Genomic DNA, 18,784 nt, shown 5'->3' with positions numbered 1-18,784 from the left:
ACTGCATGCTGCAACTGAAGACCTGGTACCACCAAAAAAATAAAAAAAATAAAAAACAAACAAACAAACAAACAACCCCCCCCCACAAAACACTCTCTCTACGTTTCCCCTCTAGCTTTTTCATGAACACGTGCCCCGCCAGATACTCAGTTTCTCTGCCACTCAACTCCCCAAACCGGAAAACAGGTTACTCCCATAACCTTAAATGAAATAGTCTAGGTGAGGCAATTCACAAACAGTGCCTGGGACCCAGCAGAAACTCCATAAAAGCTGCCTTTTCCCTTCATCTTCAATTACAATTTAAAAAGTTGTGATATGAGAGGCAGGCAGTATTAGCAAGAGGAGGGTTTCTTTGTCTTGTAAAAATGTTGGTGCTGAAAGATCTGAAGGCACTTTTGTAGCCAGGCAGAACCGGAAGGACTAGTGCCACTCTACTCCGTGCCAGACAACAAGCACACCCTCCTTCTCAGATGCAGAGCATCCCCTCTGAGGTCATAGCTTAATGAGTCATCTGTTCACAGCATCCTGTCCGAACTGTCCTTTGAACTCCAGACTGGTTTCTTGTGGCTGGTGACTCAGACTTGAAAAAAAAAGACAAAAATTTCCAATCTACATGCAAAATAAATGTTAAAGTCACAGTGAACCCAAAACCTCAGTGGAAACACACAGAAGTCACTGAATTTAGCAATTCAAATGTTTAGTTAAGCAGGACTTGTGAAGACTCCTACATTGCTATGAGTAAGGTCTTTGTCCCTGGCCCTTGGCTCTGTTCTCTGGGAGGCTCCTTGCAGCCCTCTGTTCCCCATCGCTACTTCTGAAGCTTTCTCATTCCATTTCCTACTGGGATGGTTTTAAGGGCCTCATGGCATAACCCTGGGGCATTGTTTTCTTTTTTTGACCTCACCTTGAGTCTTGCAGGCTCTTAGTTTCTGGGGCCCACAGTGAAAACCACAAGTCCTAGGACTGCCAGGAAACTCCCCAGGGAGTGTACCAGAGAGTCATGATCCTTTGAAGGCCAAGTTCATAATTTCTCTCAAAAATGTAGTAGGTGTCTGGTCTTTTTATCTCCAGGCAGCTCCACGTGCAAGTAATGACAAAGATTTCCCCTGATACAGCTCTTTTGTTTTTCCTTTTCATTTTTTAGACTGTGGCAAAAATACTTACAACATAAAACTGACTATCTTAACTACCCTTATTTATTTGTTTAAAAATTGTTTATTTACTTGCCTGCATTAGGTCTTAGTCCTGGCATGTGAGATTTTTTTTTTTTAATATTTATTTATTTGACTGTGCCAGGTCTTAGTCATAGCATGTGGGATCTAGTTTCCTGACCAGGGATTGAACCCGGGCGCCTCCGAATTGGGAGCTCAGAGTCTTATCCATTGGACCACCAGGGAAGTCCCTGCATGTGAGATCTTTAGTTGCAGCATGCACGATCTTTTTTAACTGCAGCAGGTGGGAACTTCCCAGGTGGTGTAGCTGGTAAAGAATCTACCTGCCAATGCAGGAGACACTAGTTTGATCTCTGGGTAGGGAAGATCCCCTGGAGTAGGAAATGGCAACCTACTCTTGTATTCCAGCCTGAAAAATTCCATGGACAGAGGAGACTGGCAGGCTACAATCCATGGGGTCCAAAAGAGTTGAACACAACTGAGCATGCCTGCACACACATATGCGGGATCTAGTTCCCTGACCAGGGATTGAACCTGGGCCCTCTCTGCATTGGGAGTGCAGTCTTAGCCACTGGACCACTAGGGAAGTCCCCATCTTAACTAATTTTATTTTATTTTATTTATTTATTATTATTTTTAACTAATTTTAAATGTATGGTATGTGCTAAGTCGCTTCAGTTGTGTTCAACTCTTTGCAACCTTATGGACTGTAGTCTGCCAGGCTTCTCTGTCCAAAGGATTCTCCAGGCAAAAATACTGGAGTGGGTTGCCATACGCTCCTTCAGAGGATCTTCCCAGTCCAGGGATTAAACCTATATCTCTTACATCTCCTGCATTGGCAGGTGGGTTCTTTACCACTAGTGCCACCTGGGTAGCTCAGTGGTATTAAATCCGTTTAGAATGTTTTGCCACCATCCCCACCATCCATCTCCAGAGATCCTCATGTCATAAAACTGAAATTCTGTCTCCCTGAAACACTAACACCTCATTCCTCCTTGGCCCCCTGCCCCAGCTCTTGGCAACCAATATTCTACCATCTTTTCTTTATGGATCTGACTACTCTAAATTGCTCATAGAACTGGAATGATGCAGTAATATTTGCCTTTCTTGACAGTTATTTCACTGAGCATCATGTCCTCGAGGTTCACCCATCTGCTGTAGTTCTTAAGTGGCACATGGGACCTTCCTCTGTCTTCACTGTGGCATGTGGGATCTAGTCCCCTGACTAGGAGTCAAACCTGGGCACCCTGTATTGGGAGCACAGAGTCTTAGCTACTGGACCACCAGAGATGTCTCAAGACCACATATTTCTCACTCTTGAAGTCAAGGAGAACTTCTTGACTAGAAAACTCCTTGGTGGTCAAAAGTCTACCCGTAGGCCTCTTTGCTGGAGTTTATCTCGGCTAAGAAGTGCTTGTGTGCACATGTGAGGACCTGAGATACATCAAATACGGACTCAGATCCAGGCAAATCAGTGAAAGAAATGCCTCATAAAAGTGATTCAAATCCCCTGACTCTCTTTCTGAGTCCGCCCATGTGTCTACTCACACGTACTGTATTCTTTTTCTTCCTAATAAGCACTTCACTTGTTTAACTACGTTCTGTCTTTGTGGGAAGACAGAAAGTCTTTCTGTCTTTTGTGCAAAGTTGAAGGGCCAGGGCCTGTGTCACTGACCACTGGTCTAGTGGCTGAGATTCAGCGCTCTCACAGTTGCAGCCCAAACTTAATCTGTGGCTGGGGACTGAAACCCTGCTTCAAGCTGCTGCTGGCTTGAGGTCACCTGAGATCAGTTAGACCTTGGCATTCTCTCAAGGATGTGGAGAAATGGTCCGTTTCTTGCTATAACTGCCTCCTCAGGGCCCTTTGTATCGCTGCTTCTCTGTGAGCCCCCAAGTCACCACAATCAGCCAATTTAAACTGTAGTCTGCATGGAGAGAGAATACCTTCATGTTATTAGAGCCCCTTCTCCTTTGCATGCCTCAGAACATGCATGCATGCTCAGTTGCTCAGTTGTGTCTGACTCTGCAACCCCATGGACTGTAGCCCGCCAGGTTCCTCTGTCCATGGGATTCTGCAGGCAAGAATACTGGAGAGGCTTGCCATTTCCTCCTCCAGGGAATCGTTCCAACCCAGGGATCAAACCTTCATCTCCTGCATTGCCGGTGGATTCTTTACCATCTTCAGTTCAGTTCAGTCACTTAGTTGTGTCTGACTCTTTGCAACCCCATGAACTGCAGCACGCCAGGACTCCCTGCCCATCACCAACTCCCAGAGTTTACTCAAACTCATGTCCATTGAGTTGGTGATGCCATCCAACCACCTCATCCTCTGTCGTCCCCTTCACCCCTGCCTTCAATCTTTCCCAACATCAGGGTCTTTTCAAATGAGTTAGTTCTTCTCATCAGGTGGCCAAAGTATTGGAGTTTCAGCTTCAACATCAGTCTTTTCAATCAACACTCAGGACTGATCTCCTTAAGGATGGACTTTACCATCTTAGCCACTGGGAAAGTCCACCGCTCTCTTTAACGATAGTGGGAAGAAGCAACAACTATAACAAATAGCCTGGCTTTCCCTAACCACCTCCCAGAGAGCTACAGACTCAACAAACACAGTCTGCTATGCGTGACTCACAGCTGTGCTCGCCCTCGGTGAGGATGACTGCCAGCCCAGGTGGCTCTGTCTTTGGTTCAAGTAGATGGGAGCAAGGATTGGGGCCTTGCATCACAGTTTAGAAGGAGCCTGATGACTTGGGTTCCTTCTTATTCTTTTTTTTTTTTTTAAAAGATAAGTTTGTTTATTTGCTTTTGGCTGTTCTGAGTCTTCTTTGCTGTGTGCAGGCTTCTCTCTAGTTGCAGCAAGCAGGCCCTCTTATTGCAGTGGCTTCTCTTGCTGCAGACCACGGGCTCTAGAGTGGGGCTTTAGGAGTTGCAGTGAGTGGGCTCTAGAGTACAGGCTCAGTAGTTGGGGCACATGGGCTTAGTTGCCCCTTGGCATGTGAGATCTCCTGGGACCAGGGCTAACCTGTGTCCTCTGCATTGGCAGGTGGATCTTTAACCACCGCATGCCATGTGGTGAGGCCAAAAAAAAAAAAAAAAAATTCCTTTCTGGTTTTGCAACTCACTTAGGATAAAATTCAACATAAGCACAGGGAGATCTGGGTGGGCCCCTAACACTACACCCTGTGATAGGCATGAAGGAGCCATATGGTTGAAGCACAGTGCCCATTTTTGAGGTGCTCCCAGTCTGGAGTCACAGGCAGTGCTGCGACATTCTGCCTCTATCACTTACAAGCTGTGCAACCTTGGGTAAGTTCCTTTGTTGTAGCCAGGTGTTCTGGGAAACAAACTCACTCAGAAGGACAATGCAGATGGTGGAGTGCAGTTTATTACACCGGCGGGCCCAAGGCAGAGTCTCCTCTTAGTCAAGGACCCCGACCAGTTTTTGTGAAAACCTTATATACCCTAAGTGTACGTGCTCAAACCCACCTTCCCCAATTCTCTGAAACTAGTCTGAACAAAGGAAAAGAAAGATATAATCAAAGTTAACCCTGATTCGTATGCCTTAAGCCTAGGTAGTTAACAGTGGACAATTATCAATAGGCCTGTGGTCATACCCCAATAAGCATAATAGAATTTATGATTCTATTCAGTTACACAGATAATTAGGGTATTCTTTTAGGTGACAGAGAGTCTAGGTACGAGCCCTGGGGCTCTTCCACTCGGGGGGTCTGGTTTTCCAGTTGGTACGCTGTTTCCATAGATACTGGGGTATAGCTCAAAGTCCACAGTCCTGCCCAAGATGGAGTCCTGCTTTCAAGATGGAGCCTGTTCTGTCTGTTTCCTCCTTCACTCCCCGCCTTGATGCTCTTATCTCATAGTATGAGCATCACTCATAGGGATATATTGCACCCTAGATCTCTGGCCGCTAATTTGGGAGAATGACACCAACCTTTGGGTTACAAAGTTCATAATTCATTGTAAAATGCAGGGTCCACAAAGCAGAACTATCAAGGCAACTATAACAATGGTAAACATAGTAAGTTTTCCACCAATCACCCTTCACCCAAGATAGGACTGAAGTCCAGAAAGGAATGTTTTCATTTGACATTGCTTTTACCTGGTTTTTCATGTCATCTAAAGCAGCTGATACATTGCCAGATAAACCAGGAATATATACATAACATTCAACCTTAATTACAGCACAGGTCCCTCCTTGAGCAGCTGTGAGCATGTCCAAAGCCATTCTACTTTGAATTACCACTTTACTTATTTGGATTTGTTCTTCATTTAAGACTTTGATGGCTTTAGCACCATCTAGGAGGGCCTGTTTTGTGAAATTAGTCAAGGCTTCTACTTTAATCGTAATCTCTGTTGTCCCTAGAGAAGGTACGAATACGGCAGCAATATACTCATACCACTGAAACACAGACCTTGTCCACCTAGCACATAAACCAGGTAGATTTACCGGGGCTTGTTGTAGGTTAGGCTTTATGCTGCCATGGGCAAAAGCGAATCCCAGTGTGCAACGGCCTACCTAGCCGGTTGATAACCAAGGACAAAGGTTAGGTCCACAAAGCCATTGGGTTCCACTGGGTGCCACCCAGTGGATTCCAGGGTTATATTGCCAATCAGAGCCTGGCCAATGGATGGACTGGTTGGGGTGGTATGTGACCTTGAATGTTCATTTACACTGGGGGATAGATGCCCCATGTATTTTAGTTCTTTTGGGTATAATGGACAGTCCCCAAACCCTACCCTTTGTTCTTTTTGTTCCCAGCATATAGTGGCAGGAGTAATTAATTGACCCTTTTCTGGGGTCATCCAGAAATATTCATCCCCGACTTGGTAGAATTGTTCAACATACCTAGAGGCCTGTCCTCCCTTGGTGGTCAGGGAGCTTTTCTCCTTTTTGTTCTTTAAATATAAAGGATAGGCTTTTGTTACTTCTATGAAACTGGTGTTTATATCAAATGTAACCCCATGACCCGAGTCTATTGACTGTAGATCTGGCTTACATCAAGAGAGCAGGGAGAGATTATGATTGACAAGAGAAAGGAAAGTCTCTTTTTGTTGTCCCAGAAAAGAGCAGAGTGGTTTAAAATCTCCTTGGTGGAGTGGTGACACCCACCAAGGAATCCATCCATCACAGACAGAGGCATAGCCCCACATACCCGGCAGTTGGAGGTGTTGTTGAAGTCCGTGTAGGAATGTGCCTGTGAGATGAAAACATTGTCCTGAGTTGAAACGGAAGTTAAACTCAAAATCACGTTGATGAGGCCAAGCGGCAGGAGTTGATTATGTGGCTTCATCCTGAAGGGGCTCGTCCGGAATCTTCTTTTCCTTCTTCTTCTTAAGGATGATCTTAGTATCTCGAGGGTCAGTGGGGTCCCTCTGCTCAGTCCACTCAGAGTTTTCTGGGTCTGTATGGTATGTTCTCTTCATCCTCATGTGGTGGATCCAAGGGAGTGACACGTGCAACTTTAACTGCAGTAGGGGTGGTTACAACAGTATATGGACGTGGGCCAAGGAGTCGTGTTTCCAGTCCTTGACCCACACCTGATCCTAGGGCACAAATTCGTGAATCTGTTCCCCAAGGGGGAACAGCACCTTTTTTTGTACAAACTTAGCTACTTGATTTATTACCTTACCCAGTTGTTCCACCTGCTGTGAAATCTCGTCTCCCCTTCAGTTCAGTTCAGTCGCTTGCTCAGTTGTGTCTGACTCTTCATGACCCCATGAAGCGCAGCACGCCAGGCCACCCTGTCCATCACCAACTCCCGGAGTTCACTCAGACTCACGTCCATTGAGTCGGTGATGCCATCCAGCCATCTCATCCTCTGTCGTCCCCTTCTCCTTCTGCCCCCAATCCCTCCCGGCATCAGAGTCTTTTCCAATGGGTCAACTCTTTGCATGAGGTGGCCAAAGTACTGGAGTTTCAGCTTTAGCATCATTCCCTTCAAAGAAATCCCAGGGCTGATCTCCTTCAGAATGGACTGGTTGGATTTCCTTGCAGTCCAAGGGACTCTCAAGAGTCTTCTCCAACACCACAGTTCAAAAGCATCAATTCTTCGGTGCTCAGCCTTCTTCACAGTTCAACTCTCACATCCATACATGACCACAGGAAAAACCATAGCCTTGACTAGATGGACCTTTGTTGGCAAAGTAATGTCTCTGCTTTTGAATATGCTATCTAGGTTGGTCATAACTTTCCTTCCAAGGAGTGTCTTCTAATTTCATGGCTGCAGTCACCATCCGCAGTGATTTTGGAGCCAAAAATCTCCCCTTCCTGAGGCAAATTTGTTGACACCTGTTTTATTATGGGAGGGGCCTCCCATACACAGTTTCGTACAGAGAAGAGCCAAGGGACCATGGGGTCATCCTGAGTCTGAGCAGAGCCATCGGAAACAAGTCCATCCAGGAGCAGTCAGTCTCTATGATCCACTTGGAGAGTGTCTCTTTAAGAGTCTGGTTGGTTCCTTCCACCATCCCAGAACTCTGGGGCTTATATGCTGTAGGTAATTTCCACTAAAAGTTTTGCTTCCTTGTTGTACTAAATCAGCTACAAAAGCCAGGCCATTGTCCGATACGATGCTGGTAGGAAATCCAAATCTAGGAACTATCTCCCTAAGCAGGAACCGGGCTACTTCTGAGGCTCTTTCAGTCCGGGTAGGAAAAGCTTCTACCCATCCTGAGAACGTACATACCGTGACCAGCAGGTAATGGTAGGGTCTGTGAGGTTTCATTTCAGTGAAGTCCACTTCCAGGTGTTCAAAGGGCAGCCTGCCTTTTAGCTGAACTCCCGGAGGTTTTTGTCTGTGCCGACAGGCAGCATTGACCTGTGAGCAGGCAGTGCAATTCTGAGATTCTGTCCTACATAGGGAAGAGAGGTGGGGAATCAAGAAATATTTTTGAATTAGCTTTTCCAGTTTATCATGGCCTAGGTGGGTCGCTTGGTGTGTTTGGCTTACCAGAGTGGGTGCCAGATCCTCCGGTACCAATAATTTGCCACTTGGCAATTCCCACCATCCCTTTTCAGTCTTGATGGCCCCTTCTGCTTTGGCTACTTGGTTTTGGGCTTCAGTGTATTTTGGAGAGCCCAGTGTTAGCTCAGGCAGCTCCGCCAATAGGAGAGCTTTAATAGGGGCTTCACTTGTCACCCCCAAGCCCTCAGCTGCTTGTTTAGTGGTCTTATCTGCCAGTCTGTTTCCCTGAGCCCGAGGGGTATCCTCTTATTGATGTCCTTGGCGGTGTATGACTACAGCCCTTTCTGGTTCCCAGACAGCATCTAATAGGGTCAGAAGTTCTTCCTTGTTTTTAATATCTTTTCACTAGCTGTCAAAAGGCCTCTCTCCTTATACAGATCCCTGTTACATGTGGTGTGGCAAAAGCATACCTGGAGTCTGAGTAAATGTTTGTCTCCTTACCTTTTGACAGCTGAGGGTCTGGATTAGAGCATATAGTTTGGCCCGTTGAGCAGACCAGTGTGATGGCAGAGAGCTAGCCTCAATGACGGTTTCTTCCATGACTACTGCATATCCCGACAATTGTTGTCCTTGTTTCACCAGGCTGGCGCCGTTGGTGTACAGAATCAAATCTGGGTCCGGGATTAGCTGGTCTCTCAAGTCAGGTCTGCTGGCATATTTCCTTGCAATCATGTGAGGGTCCACCTTCTCCCACAGGAAGGAGAGTGGCTGGATTCAGGGCCTGACGAGGCTCAATAGTAACATGGAGGTTTTCACATAGCAGTCCCTGGTATTGAATAATCCGGGATGTCAACAGCCATTTATGGGGGTCCCCTCGCAGGAGAGTATTGACCTCATGTAGGACTTTTGCGATCAAATCTGGGCCCAAAGTCAGCTTGGTTGCCTCCCAAACCAGTAAGGCAACTGCAGCAACTGCCCGTAAGCATCCCAGCCACCCAGTGGCAACGTTGTCCAGCCGTTTCGGGAGATAAGCCACGAGTCTGTCCCATGTCCCCATAGTCTGGGACAACACTCTCATAGCCACCTTGTCCTTTTCAGTCACGTGAAGAGTAAACAGCTTCGCAAGGTCTGGCAGGCCCAAGGCGGGTGCTGACATAATTGTACCGGGTTTGAGTTCTATTACCAGTGGGACTTGTTTTGCAAGCCTGGGGGTGTTATCTTCCACTCAGACTCAGGGAATTGTTGAGTTAACTCTCCCTCTCGACTGTTTAGCCCATTCGGTTTCCCTTCCGGGATATTGTGCAACCTCCATTCATCTTGAGGGGTTACTGAGAGGAAGAGTAAATAGGTGGTTGAGCCCACTTGAAGAGTGGGTCTTTCGTGAGGGGAAAGGTCACTTGTGCCCCCAATTTAGACAGCAAGTCTCTTCCCAACAAAGGTACTGGGCATTCAGGGATGTATAAAAATTCATGAGTCACTTGGTGTCCCCCCATCTGACATTTTCGGGGTAGGCTTGCGATACAAAGGCTGCATTTATCACCATCTGAGACCCAGCAGCCTCTGGATCTATTGGCGTATAAAGTACATAGGCTTCGCACAGTGTTTCGTAGAACTCGGAGGGTGATTGACTTTCCCTTTAAATCACTTCAGAGGGTTTTGCCATACTCATAGGTTTTCGGGCCCCCCTCATAAGACTTTGGAAAATAGCCACCCAATATCTCTTCGGGTGGCCCCTCCCTTCTTCTGTGTTACAGTCCCATTTGGGCCTCCCTCTTATCAGGGGTGGCTAGTTCTGTCCACCATCGCAGGTTTGCAGTACGCTCTGGGATGCTTATGGTGCCATTTCTCTTAACCATTTTCTGGCCTCAGTTAGGATCCTGTGTCTTTCCTCAGTGCTGAAAAGGAAGACTAGTAGTTGGATTATGTCATCCCATGTAGGATGACAGGTGGGTTCGAAAAATAGTCTCCATTAGCCTAATCATGGCTTGTGGCTCCTCTGACTACGATGGAGTGTGTCTCTGTCAGTTTAATATATCCGTAGAGGAAAATGGCTGGTAATAATAGGCTATGGGGGCAGATGGTAGTGCCCACATGCGTCCTGAACTGGAGGCTGTTGTAGCTCTCTGAGGGGCATCTGTAGTGGGGTTCTTTCCCTCTGTTCCTTGGCGGAGTGCAGCCTCTGTCTAATTCCTGTGTTTTCTTCCCCTTTCCCATCAGTACTCACCGGGAGAGGTGGATACAGTCTAGGAGGTCCGGCTGAGGTGGAGTCCTGGGGGCGTTGACCAGAGGTCACCATCATTGGGACCGGAGCCTGCCAAAATGGCAGCTCTACTATCTCCAGGAGAGTTGACAGAGGAGCAGCGGCTGGTGCAGGAACTTCACCTGGCCCTGGATCGGGCATTAAGGTGGCCTCTGTTCCTGGTGGAGCACTGGGTGGTGGGCGTGTCATCATCCAGTACGGAGGAGGGGGCAAGTCATCCCCATCCAAATCCTGTAGAATTTCTTCTTTTTTTTTTTTTTTTTATCATCAGTCAATTTTTGTGCCATTAATATTTTTCCCTTTCCCTTCCAGATACATAACCTTGTCCAAGAAGGAGGGTCTTGAGCTAACCCTAGCCATGAGGCTAGGGAGACAGTTGCCTTAGGGAGATAACCTAACCTGTTCTAATGGAGGACTAGGGGAAGAAATCAATGACTTAAATCCCTCAGAGCAGTAAGAGGATAAGGTTTATGACTGTTTCACTGTTTCCCAGTCTCAGGCACAGGCTTGGATTGCTTTACATCATGATATCTATTCGCATCTGTGGTGAACGAACTGGTAATGAGTTAAAATTACAACCCCTTAATCCTACCCAGCACTGGTCATGCTGGAGACCTTGGGGACACCCAACTCCAGTCTGGGGGTTCCAGGAGCTCAACCTGCCTTGACCTGCCTAGGGATCTTGTTCTCGAAAGGTTGTCACGCCTCAACATGCTTGGGGATCCACCAGTCCAGGGGTCCCAGGAGGTCATCATGCCTTGATCTGCCCAGGGACCCAATTCTCAGGAGGCCTACCTGCCTTGACCTGCCCAAGGATTCAATCTCCAGGAGGCTGTCACGCCTCAGCCTGCCTGGGGATCTATACCCTGACCCGGGGACGCCTGGCTCTCAGGTTGCAACAGTACTGGGTAAGATAAGCTTCAGAAAGACTTCCCTAAGGGAGTTCACCCATGGAAATAGAAGGAAGCCTATTACTTGTGGGACTGTGCCCAGTCTCAGCAATAACTCAGGAGCCCAATGAAACACCATTGCCTTTCTGGAAAGACTAAAAGAGACCTTCCAAAAGTTTACCAATCTGGACTTAGACTCTTACGAGGGACAGGTGATTTTAAAGGACAAATTCCTGTCCCAATGTGCATCAGATATCAGAATAAAGTTACAACAGCTACAGCAACAGAACCCTGCTTCCTCTTTAGATGAGATGGTCAAGACAGCCACCAATACCTTTTATAACAGAGAACAGGAGAAGGAGGCCAAGGCCCAGGAGAGGGATGAAAGGAAAGAGACAAGGCATGCCCAGATGTTGGCCGCCCTCCAGAGAAGCCCTATGGCAAACCCTGAGTCCTTCAAGGACAAGGCATGAGACAAATGCTTAATCTGTAGACAGGCAGGACATTGGGCCAAAGAGTGTCCAAACCTTGACAAGTCTCCTATAATGGCTTGCTACAAATGCCATCAACTGGGAGACTGGGCAGCACTCTGTCCTTGGGACCCAAGAGCCTCAAGGTCAAGTGCCAAGCCTTCCCTCAGGATGGTTCAACAGGACTGAAGAGGCCCGCTCCAGCCAGCCCACCTCTCACAGATAACCATCATGGGGCTGGAGCCAAGGGTGAAACTGGATGTGGCAGGTAGGCCTGAGATTTCTTGGTTGACACAGGGTTACCTACTTTATCCTGACTTCCTACTCCGGAGGCTTCTCCTCCCAAACCTGTACCATTTTGGGTGCTACAGGAAAAACAACTACTAAAAGATTCACCCGAGCTCTTCTTTGTTGCTGGGATGGACAAATATTTTCCCATCAGTTTCTGGTGGTCCCTGAGTGCCCTACTCCCTTACTGGGAAGAGATATACACACTAAACTGGGGACCACCCTTGTGATGGGAAGCTTTTCAGCCCCTAGAGCCCTACAGCTCCTGGTTACTACTGAAGAACCCATTACACCTTCAATAGGGAGGGACCAAAAACTATGAGAGGACAAAATTAACCCCCAGGTGTGGGACCAGGGGATTCCTGGGTGAGCCCACCAAGCTGAACTGGTCATCATTGTCCTCTGAGATCCTATTGTTTCCCAACCGGGAACAATATCCCCTCAGAAGAGAGGCTTGGGTGGGACTACAGCCTTTAATAAATAAATTCCTTGCTTGTGGGCTATTGATACCCACCACTTCGCCCTGTAACACCCTTCTTTACCTCTCAGTAAAGAAGAAGGACAGAACCTGGCGCATGGTTCAAGATCTCCGGATCATAAATGAAGCTGTAGTCCCCCTCCATCCCACAGTACCCTCCCTATGTAATCTTGGGAGAAATCCCACCCAGTGCCAAGCAGTTTACAGTCTTGGGTCTCAAAGATGCATTTTTTTGCACACCACTGGCTAAAGAATCCCAATACCTTTTTGCCTTCGAGTGGGAGGCCCCAGGAGAAAAACACCAACAGATGACTTGGACAGTATTACCTCAGGTGTTTAGAGATAGCCCCCACCTGTTTGGACAGGCTCTTAGCCGAGATCTCCTAGATCTGAACCTGGGACCTAATAGGAAAATATTACAATATGTAGATGACCAACTAATCTGTTCTCCAGATGAGAAAAATGCCCAACAACATGCAATTCAGGTTCTAAACTTTTTGGCAGAGAGGGCATATAAAGTCTCCCTTGCTAAGGCACAGATGGTCAAGACAAAGGTCACTTACCTGGGAGTTCAGATTACACACGGGTCCAGGAGGCTGTCCTCTGATCGGGTACAAGGAATCCTCCAGTTGCCCTCCCCCACGACTCGAAAACAATTGCGAGCTTTCCTGGGGCTAACTGGATATTGTAGAGTCTGGATACCCAACTATGGTCTAAATGCCCAGCTCAAAGGGACGGGATGATTCAATCCCACTGATGTGGGAAACTCCTCAAAAGAAGGCAGAGGCTACACTAAAACAAAGCTTAACTTAGGCACCTGCCTTGAGGTTGCCAGACCCAGAAAAAGCATCCCAACTTTATGTTCATGAAAGAGAGGGAATAGCCTTGGGAGTGTTAACTCAAAGGTTGGGATTTGAGATCCAGCCTGTAGCTTACTTATCCAAGAGGCTCTACCCAACCCCCCGAGGCTGGCCCCCCTGCCTTCGAAATCTTGCCGCTATTGCAATCCTGATAGAAGATTCTTTAAAACTCTCATTTGGGGGCAAACTATTTTTACCAGCCACCAAGTGAAACAACTGAAGTGAAACAACTCCTAAATGGGAGAGGTCAGTATGGATGTCTGATCAAAGAATCCTCAGATATCAAGCAGTGCTGATGGAAAATCCAGGCCTCACTATATCCCCTTGTGAGGTTCTTAACCCAGCCACCCTCCTCCCTACCCCCGAGGGCTCTCTCCCCTTTCACTCTTGCCTAGAAACCTTGGCCCACTGGACAAAACCCGGAGAGGGATTGTCAGAAGATCCTTTGACCAATCCCGAGGAAATCGGGTACACTGATGGAAGCAGCTTTGTCTTGGATGGGAAAAGAAGAGCCGGGTATGCAGTAGTCTCTAGTTTTGAGACCATAGAGGCTAAACCTCTGCCACCAGGTACTTCAGCCCAATTAGCTGAGCTCACAGCCCTGACTTGAGCCTTAGAGCTGGGAAAAGGAAAAAGAGGAGCCATTTACACTGACTCCAAGTATGCCTTTCTGGTGCTACCTGCACATGCTGCTATTTGGAAAGAAAGGGGCCACTGTCAAGTACTACCCGAGGGTCCCCAATCAAATATGGTGATCAAATTCTTAGACTCTTGGAGGCAGCCCATCTGCCCACTGAGGTTTCAGTCTCCCATTGTAAAGGACACCAAAAAGGGAGCACGAAAGTGGCATGAGGGAACCACGCAGCGGATCAGGCAGCTAAGAGTGTAGCATTACAGAACAATGACCTAATAGGGGTGGCCACCTTAGTTCCACAGACTAATTTGCCAGAAACTCTTTCATATACTGAAGGTGAGACTCTTAAAGCTAAAAGCGAGGGCTTTCAAGAAGATCATATGGGGTGGTTCCCTAAAGGGGGACTCCTTTTTCTGTCTGGGAACCTCCACTGGAAGTTGGTTAACTCCTGACACGCCACCACTCATTTAGGGGAAAAGGCCCTCCAAAGATTACTAGAAAGGTCCTTCAGAGGAACAGGCCTCCAAACAACTACAAAGCAAGTGGTCTCCTCTTGTCCCACTTGCCAATTAAACAAAAGGAGCTCGAAGACCCCAGCTGGCCAGCCCGTCCAAAGACATGGGGCCTACCCAGGAGAGGACTCGCAGATGGACTTCACCCAGATGCCAGTTTCTCAAGGGTATAAATACCTATTAGTCATGATAGATACATTCACAGGATGGATTGAAGGCTTTCCCACCTGGACTGAGAGGGCTGAGGAGGTGGTAAAAAAGCTGCTCCATGAAATCACTCCGAGATTTGGTCTGCCAGGTCATTACAAAGTGACAACAGGACATCATTTATTTCTAAGGTCACCTAAGGGGTCTCTAAAGCATTGGGCATTAACTTATTATCTCCATTGTACTTGGAGACCTCAGTCTTCAGGAAAAGTAGAAAGAGCCAACCAGTTCTTAAAATCGGCGATAAAAAAAGATAACCCAGGAGACATCCATGGGATGGAAGGAGGCTTTACCAATAGGTCTCCCCTACACTGGTATCACCCCTTAGGAACAGGTTGGTCTTAGTCCTTATGAGATGCTATGTGGGAGATCTTTTGTTTATGTCAGTGACCTCTTCCTAGATCCAGAGGTTCAGACCCTCCAGTCTTATACCATGGCCATTGGGCAATTCCAACAGGATATATGCTCGTGGGGTGTGAACCAGGACCCAAAAGATTCTAAGGAGTCACCACTATATGCTCCAGGAACTCAAGTACTAATTAAAGTCTGGAAGGATGGGTCCACAAAGGCTCAACTCAAGCCCACAAGAAAGGGCCCCTGCCCTGTAATATTTTCTATCCCCACAGCAGTCAAGGTACCAGGACATGACTCCTAGATTCACTACTTATGAGTCAAGCCGTGGAAGAAAACAGAAGAGGACATTCAATATACCTATGAGCCTCTGGGAGATCTCAGATACCTATTCAGAACTACAAATGAGTGTCATTCTAATGAACACCCTCAAAATCTAGTTTCTGGGGGTAAGATTTCTCAGGACAGCTCTAAAGAGCCAGCACAGCTTGGCAGGGGTTGTACTCCAAAACAGACAGGCAATAGATCTTCAGATCCCTGAACAAGGAAGGACTTGAGCCATCCTGGCGATGGAAATTTGAAGTTGGTTAATGCCCCTACTAGTCCTTGTTATGCCATATTGATGCTGCTTATGATTGTTCCGTGTACTATCAATCGTCTAACCTGTTTTGTCTCTACCCAGGTCAACAAGCTACAACATGTAGTACCAGTTCACAAGGATATATAAAACTACAGCCGACCATGGAAAATACAAGTCACCCTTAGATGGACACCGCTATAAGGACTCTGAGGCCTGAGACTAGCAAGAGGGGGAGGCCCAATACCCCTCGCCATCCCAGTTCAGCAGGAAGTAGCCAGAGTGGCCTCGATGCCCCTATTCCCAAAGAATTCCCAACATCCCATCTCTTGAGGAGGAGAATGTTAGGTAGTTAGAATAGGGAAAAGGAGTCCAGAATGGCGTCTGAAGACCGGAGTGAGGACTTCAGGTGGAATAAACAACACTCCTGGCTAGCCCAATTTACATAGGGCAGGCCCATGGGGGAGGAAAAAATATATAAAAAGAGGAGCCAAAGGGCTGGGGGTCTCTCTCTCCCCACCGCACACACTCGTTCTCTCTCTCTTTGAGTCAACATGCCCTCATGCCTCGAGGATGTATTTCCCAGTTATTTTCTAAATAAAACTGAGCTGTAACACAGAGCTGTAACACTGATCTGTCCAAGAGCTGTAACACGGCCTGTCTGAGGGCTGTGACACGCTGAGAGCTTTAACGTCCGTCACTTCAAATTTTTGAGACCACACAGAACCCAGGAGATTTTTTTCTCCTGACAATTAGGATATTCTTTTAGGTGAAGGAGAGTCTAGGTACGAGCTGGGGCTCTTCCATCCGGGGGGTCTGGCTTTCCAGTTGGTATGTTGTTTCCATAGATACTGGGCATATAGCTCAAAGTCCACCGTCCAGCCCAAGATGGAGTTCTTCTTTCAAGACGGAGCCTGTTCTGTTTCCTCCTTCACCTTAACCTTTCTGTGCTTAAGTTGCGGCATCTATAAAATGGAGATATTGCTAACACATTTCCCTTCCAGGGCTGTTGTGAGGAATAAATGAGTTAATATGTCAAAAGGGCAGGAAACAACCTGACAAAGTCAAATATTAATAATAGTAAAAGAAACACATTAAAAAAATAAAATACATGGAATCATACAGTTAAAAAAGGACATGGAACAGTTGCTTGCATGTGGTAAGTGCTTGACATAAGGTAATCACTATTTCATTATTGGCTCTGGAAGTTTAATTGGGCCTAGAAGGCCCTTCTAGGAAGTTTGCATTTTGTCCTGTTAATTCCCTGGTAGCTCAGCTGGTAAAGAATCCACCTGCAATGCAGGAGATCTGGGTTCAATCCCTGGGTTGGGAAGATCCCCTGGAGAAGGGAATGGCTGTCCCCTCCAGTATTCTGGCCAGGAGAATTCCATGGATGTATAGTCCATGGTGTCAAAAAGAGTCAGACATGACTGAGCGACTTTCACTTTCATCCTCAAGAAGAGTCAGGCTGAGCTGGTAGGTGAGAGACAGTGGGGAGGGACTGGTTTGGAGACTTGGAATAACACTGAACAGCTCTCATAGGGTGGCAGGTAAGAGCCTGTTTAGAGTATGTTCCAGAGGGAATAGAAGGGACTTCCTGCTAGCCCAGTGGTTAAGAATCCACCTGCCGATGCAGGGGACACAGGTTCAATCCCTGGGTCCAGGAAGATTCCACATGCCTCGGGGCAACTAAGCCTGTGTGCCACTACTGAGCCTGTGTTCTGCAAAAAGAGAAGCCACTGCAATGAGAAGTCCATGCACCACAACTAGAGAGAAGTCCCCGCTCCCTATGAGAGGGTAACAAGCAGGAAGGCCAGGGGTCTCCAAACGGAGGAAATAGGCTGCAAGTGTTGGACATTTTTTCTCTCTCTCTTAAGCAGCAGGAGGAAACAAACTAGTGCCATTTCCCCCTTCTCTATACAAATTTAAAAAGCGGTTTCTCTTAAAATTCTGTGTTGCCAACGTGACAGCTGGCCCCACCTGAACTTAACTGTTCTCAAACCTTGAGCTAACCAGTGCATTTTTCTTATGGAAATGTTTGTCTTAAGCTATGTTAATGTACTATCTTCAAGTCGGTTCGGCCTAAAGGCTTAGATTTAAGCTCAGAACCAACTTGACAAACAGTATGTTACACACTGTTTTCCTAATCTATGTTAATGAAATATTGTATGGTAATCTGCCTTTCTTCAAGATTCAGGTCCATCGGTTTATGGCCTGGGATGACTCACCTGGTGCCATTCTCTGAGTTTTGAGACATTTTTCTTTATTTAATTAGCAGACTGCTAGTAGCTGTATAACATCCAGCTAAAGACTAGCAGGGGAGAAGGCAATGGCACCCTACTCCAGTACTGTTGCCCGGAAAATCCCATGGACGGAGGAGCCTGGTAGGCTGCAGTCCATGGGGTCGCACAGAGTTGGACACGACTAAAGCAACTTAGCAGCAGCAGCAGCAGCAGCAGCAAAGACTAGCAGGGGGCACTCTTTCTGCCCCTTTCTGATGTCTCTGTCGGAAGCTTTCTCTATGTCTTTTATACTTTAATAAAACTTTATCACACAAAAGCTCTGAGCGATCAAGCCTCGTCTCTGGCCCTGGGTTGAGTTTTTCTCCTCCGGAGGCCAAGAATCCTGGTGTCTTTCATTCTTCAGCAACAACCTTTCACCTACAGCTAGAGAAAATCCCTGTGCAGTAAGGAAGACCCAGTGCAGCCAAGAATAAATAAATAAATAACAATTTAAAAAGAATATACCTATCAATAATTACTAAAAATCAAAGCTTCTCTGTTCCTGGGATTCATCAGGCAAGAATACTTGGAGTGGGTTGCCATTCCCTTCTCCAGGGGATTATTCAATGTATGTTCTTATAAAACAAAGGGAATAGAAGAACTCACGGAGGCAGCAAGCATAGGTGGATTTTTCTAAAAAGAGAAGCAAATGGACAGTAACACATGGAGAATGTGGGGCTGATGGAAGTTTTGTTTTAATGGGTGGAATTGAAGAGTTAAAAATTTACATACCCTCCTGCTCCTTCTGCCTCTGTAACTCAGCTTGCTCCTTGCAAAGTCTGAATCACGTAGGTCTCAGAAAGTGGGCACTCACAATACTAGGGTCTGGAGCTTATCTCACCCTTGTCCTGCTCTTTGCAATTGCCCAACCCCAGCAAAC

General features: G+C 46.9%; 1 protein-coding gene and 1 long non-coding RNA gene across 2 annotated transcripts in view; one reads left to right on the top strand and one right to left on the bottom strand.

Annotated features, from left to right (window-relative positions):
* The window catches only part of LOC105001957 (olfactory receptor 10T2-like), a 24,022-nt gene extending 23,823 nt beyond the window's left edge, over positions 1-199 (top strand). The window contains exon 3 of the mRNA XM_010858395.1: positions 116-199. Within this exon, the coding sequence (XP_010856697.1) occupies positions 116-199 (84 nt within the window). The remainder of the gene's footprint in view (positions 1-115) is intronic.
* A 7,232-nt stretch (positions 200-7,431) lies between these two features.
* LOC105001912 lies at positions 7,432-18,764 on the bottom strand. Its single transcript, XR_826904.1, has 3 exons — positions 18,637-18,764; positions 8,597-10,586; positions 7,432-8,042 (listed from the first exon to the last, which is right to left on the bottom strand). It is a non-coding gene; the product is annotated as an uncharacterized LOC105001912 (long non-coding RNA).
* Positions 18,765-18,784: the final 20 nt, after the last annotated feature.

The sequence above is a fragment of the Bison bison genome, unplaced genomic scaffold (genome assembly GCF_000754665.1).
Source record: "Bison bison bison isolate TAMUID 2011002044 unplaced genomic scaffold, Bison_UMD1.0 scf7180017864386, whole genome shotgun sequence".
In the NCBI taxonomy this organism is placed as follows: Eukaryota; Metazoa; Chordata; class Mammalia; order Artiodactyla; family Bovidae; genus Bison; species Bison bison.
The sequence above is the reverse complement of the archived record's forward strand: the minus strand, read 5'-3'. Positions and strand labels throughout refer to the sequence as shown.